General features: G+C 43.2%; 1 protein-coding gene across 1 annotated transcript in view; it reads left to right on the top strand.

Moving 5' to 3' along the window:
- The first annotated feature begins 128 nt into the window (after window positions 1–128).
- Window positions 129–4,348, top strand: part of DERL2 (derlin 2) — a 5,411-nt gene continuing 1,191 nt past the window's right edge. The window contains exons 1-6 of the mRNA XM_010187807.1: window positions 129–225; window positions 684–749; window positions 1,027–1,100; window positions 1,525–1,618; window positions 2,140–2,335; window positions 2,893–2,983. Coding sequence (XP_010186109.1) covers window positions 133–225; window positions 684–749; window positions 1,027–1,100; window positions 1,525–1,618; window positions 2,140–2,335; window positions 2,893–2,983 — 614 coding nt within the window. The 5' untranslated portion in view covers window positions 129–132. The remainder of the gene's footprint in view (window positions 226–683; window positions 750–1,026; window positions 1,101–1,524; window positions 1,619–2,139; window positions 2,336–2,892; window positions 2,984–4,348) is intronic.

Here is a 4,348-nt window from a genome sequence, read left to right as displayed (position 1 = left end):
GGGGGGGGGAAAAAGAGGGGGGAGCCAGCAGCCGCGCTCGCTGCTCGACCAATGAGAAGGCAGCAGGAGCTCCGCCTGCGCTGATTGGCTTCAGGCAGGGTTGGGGCGGTGGTTGCGCTCAGGGGGGACAAGATGGCGTACCAGACCTTCCGGCAGGAGTACCTGCAGGTGCCGCCCGTGACGCGGGCTTATACTACGGCCTGCGTTCTTACTACCGCCGCCGTGGTGAGTGGGGCCGCCCTGAGGGCCCGGCCCGGCCGGTCCGGCTCCGCGGGGCTGTGGGGAGAGAACGGCAGCTTCTCGGGTGCGGGGCGCGGCTTACCGGAGCCGTGCCCAGGGCTGGAGAGGGGAAGGCGCTGAAAGCCGCGGAAGGGGTTATCTCAGACGCCGCCCCCGCCCTGGAGCTCTTTTCTTCAGGGCGTCCGGAACGTAGGGGACCCCAGAAAGCAGCACTGCTGGGGCCCACGCTGCCACCTCACACCTGAAACGGAGGAAAATAGAGATAAATAGTAGCGGTGTGAGGGGTTGAGGACGTTGCGGGGGCTCACTTTGGCTCGGAAGCTCAAGGGGCTGTCTGAGAGCTCGTTGGGCCCTTCTCGGCACTGAGAAGGGGAGTTAGTAATTTGGGTGCATACAGCTTTTTTTGGTGTATTGATTCTATCAAATGTTCTCTTCTTTTTCAGCAATTAGAACTAATAACACCCTTTCAGCTGTATTTCAACCCTGAACTAATATTTAAGCACTTTCAAGTAAGTGTTTTCGGAAGTATAGGAGGGTTTTAAGTACACTGTTGAGTTTGCAAGTGCTTATCTTCTCAGAATTGAGTGTTACAGATGATTGACTTTTAATTTTGAAGTTATATTTTTAAAAAGCTATAAAGCTAGAGTGCCAATTACTGTATATTAACGTGGCTCTTAAATTCATTGACTGAGAAGGAGATTTCAGTTATACTGTTACTTGCTTTTCTGTTTAGACAATAAAAATAGGCTGTCATGTTTAAAGTCCTTTTATTTCTCTTATTTCCAGGTATGGAGGTTAATCACAAACTACTTATTCTTTGGACCAGTTGGCTTTAATTTTTTATTTAACATGATCTTTTTGTATCCTTCTTCAAGCTTATTTCCTTTCCTTGAGAAGCAGAGCACCAGAGTACAGGCGTGTTGCTATATGTTTTGTAGAAGCAGAGGTTCAGTTCTGCTGCACTGTGAAGTTCCTGGGAGTTTAGCAATGCCGATGTCGCAGAAACTCCTTCATAAGCTGCCAATAATTTTGCTCTTTATTTCTGCAGTGTTAAGACTTTGTTATACAAGCCTGATCCGTCAGCTTGCTTTTGACGTACAGGAGAAAATGGAAGTAACTTTTTCCTCCTGGGTCACCCTCTCGGTGGAGGTTTCCAAAAAGAGTTAATTGATTAAGTAGTTGACACAAAGCGTACACCAAAGTTTGTGTGTAACTGAATAATTTTCCACTTGAATCTCTCTTTAAACTCATTTGCAATCAAATTTTCCTGACCTGCGACTTCAGATACCGTTACTGCCGAATGCTTGAAGAAGGCTCCTTCCGAGGTCGGACGGCAGACTTTGTATTTATGTTCCTTTTTGGAGGACTCTTAATGACCGTATCCTTTGGTTTTTTAATTATTCCAGACTGCTTTCGTGATATGTGAATGAGACCTGAAACCACGACATTACATTTATCCTATTTCTTAAGTGATGAGATGGTTTTTTGTAGGATGAAGAGTAACAGTATTTGCTGAAGGAGTTTTGAATGCTTTGTGACTTGCTGTTAAATACTGGGCTGGTCTTTTAGGCTTTTACTGCTTGGCAGGATTATGAAAGTCTCAGACAAGAGGGGACTGCTTGGGTGTGTAATCACGCTCAGGTTGTCTGAGAAATACTGGTGCTGCAGTGATTTCATGCTGAATTATACTTTAAAGAGATTATTCATGCTGCACATACCTGAACCGTGTTGTAGGTGTTGAATTTGCTTGACAGTACGTTTGATTTGCTTGAACCTGGGATAGTTAAGTTAGCAGTTGTATGGAAAACACAGGATTACGGGTTAAACTGTGACATTCTTCTCATGCGTGACCTCACAACAATTGCATGGTGAACTGCTTTCTTTAACTACCTGTCACAGCTTTTCGGCCTGTTTGTGAACTTGGTTTTCCTGGGTCAAGCATTCACAATAATGCTTGTGTACGTGTGGAGCCGCAGGAATCCCTATGTCCGTATGAACTTTTTTGGCCTCCTCATCTTTCAAGCCCCGTTTCTACCCTGGGTATTGATGGGCTTTTCACTACTTTTGGGGAACTCCATCATTGTGGATCTCCTGGGTAAGAAACTGCAAGAATCACAAGGATCGTGTTTTACACGAAACAAAAGAAGTAGAAAAACCCAAGGGCTAAATGCCTTTTGTGTAGTTTTATTTTGTCTGGTATAATGATAGTATATTTATTCCAGTTTTGGTTTTTTTATTTCTAAACACTGTGGCATATTTTGTGGTGTAACTGGGATGGAAAGATCTTCTGGTGCTTTGGCTTTTTGTTGCGTGGAATCAGCCCAAGAACATAATTTGATTGTGAGCATCAGACTATTTAAGTAAAATAGCCTGTATTACTTTTTCTATCAGCTCTCATAAAGCTCTCACATCAATATGTTCAATAATGACAAGCAGTTTTCCTGCTTGTGTTAATGTCTTTTAGTGTTAAGTTAGGCTTTTCATCTGATGTCAGCATGCTTTGTTTTTTGTGTTTCTGTATCTCTTGCCATATTTTCTGTGAAAGAATCAGTATGTGGATTGGTTTGCTTTCCTGAAAACCCTAGTAAAGCATTTGAAAGTTGTAAAGGAGAAGTATTGAAAATCACCATTTGACTTCTATTCCTATACTAGGTATTGCCGTTGGACATATATATTTTTTCTTAGAGGATGTCTTTCCCAATCAGCCTGGTGGTGGAAGGCTTCTGAGGACACCGTCTGTCCTGTAAGTATTGGTGTCTGGTTCAAAACAAATGTGCAAAAAGTATGGAAAGCTGTTTATAATTCAGTCAGATCAACTTCTGGTAAATTAGGCAGCTTGAGACAGAATGTGATGTGTCTGTGCTTGCTCTTTTGTTTAACTTGTGTTGCCAAACAAGGCAGGAGGGTCTTACACAGGTGTAAGTGGGAACTGACTTCCTGAGGAGAAGGGCTAGTGGGCTTTTGTAACCCTTGATTTCTTTGCTGGAACTCGTTAGTCTTTACTGAGTTTTGTCAGTTGGTGGCACCAAAGATGCATGTGTGTTACTGAGGTGTGAGGAATAAGAAGAGTCCTCTTGTGTATGAACAGTGACTGAGGTATTAAATATATTTAATTTTTCTCATTTGTAAGTCATCCTTGTTTCACAACTTTGACAAAAGACTTCAGCGTTTGTACTATTGAGTGGTGCTACTCCAATTCAGTTCCCCCTTGTGCAGGGGTCTGGGATCATCTGTAATCATCTGTACAGCAGCCCGGGTGAGAGCAGCTTGCCAAAATGGTAGGGCAGTTGAGACACTGAGACTTGAGCTCTGTGAAACTCTTAAAATTGTCTAGAGCTGAGCTGATTCTGCTCTTCTGTTGGAAATGGCCTCCGAAAGCCTGGGTAACTAAAATACCATGTTCAGAGCCATGTTTAGTTTTAACTTTTGGGTCATTCATGTTTGGTTGAACAAGTACACTTCTACTGATAGTTTATTTTTGTTCAGTGTAGGCTTTGTCTTCAGGCAGTAGCTGTAGCAGAGCAGTGTGCTGCTCACTTTTGCTCACTTGGCCGTAGCAGCTGAAGGCTGTTTCGGGTGAGGGCTACCTTCATATAAATGTACCTCGAGATGAACATGTGCAATAATGGTATATTTGAGATTTCCCATTTTCACAGAGGGTGTGCGCACCCAGCTGTGTGCAGGAGGAATCCTAAGGCTGTTGGAGCAAGGTGTGCTGTCTCAGTAACTCTCGTCTGCGTAAAAAGTGTCAGCCTATCTTCAGGCTGATGTTTAAATCCTTTTACAGGTCTATATCCAGAAGGCTGCTTGTGAGTCTTGTTTGGGTCTAGAATTGTGGATGTATTTTTTTCCCCAGATGCTTTACTTTGTGTAGCTGTAATCCTGTAATACCCCTGGCATTTTCTTTTTTCCTGTTCTGAAGACTTCTTTGAAATGGCCTGTCACTCTGAAGAGGGATAATCCCTTTAGCTATTGTAAGAACTGTCTTGTTCTTACTTTACTTTTCAGACATTTTTGTATATAATGATTGCTTGTATGCACCCTGTGGTTCTTTGTGTGTTTCAAAGAATCTACTACATTTTTCTTTCTGGATAAACAAATGTAGGGA

The sequence above is a fragment of the Mesitornis unicolor genome, unplaced genomic scaffold (assembly GCF_000695765.1).
Source record: "Mesitornis unicolor isolate BGI_N332 unplaced genomic scaffold, ASM69576v1 scaffold15257, whole genome shotgun sequence".
Lineage (NCBI taxonomy): Eukaryota > Metazoa > Chordata > Aves > Mesitornithiformes > Mesitornithidae > Mesitornis > Mesitornis unicolor.
The sequence above is the reverse complement of the archived record's forward strand: the minus strand, read 5'-3'. Positions and strand labels throughout refer to the sequence as shown.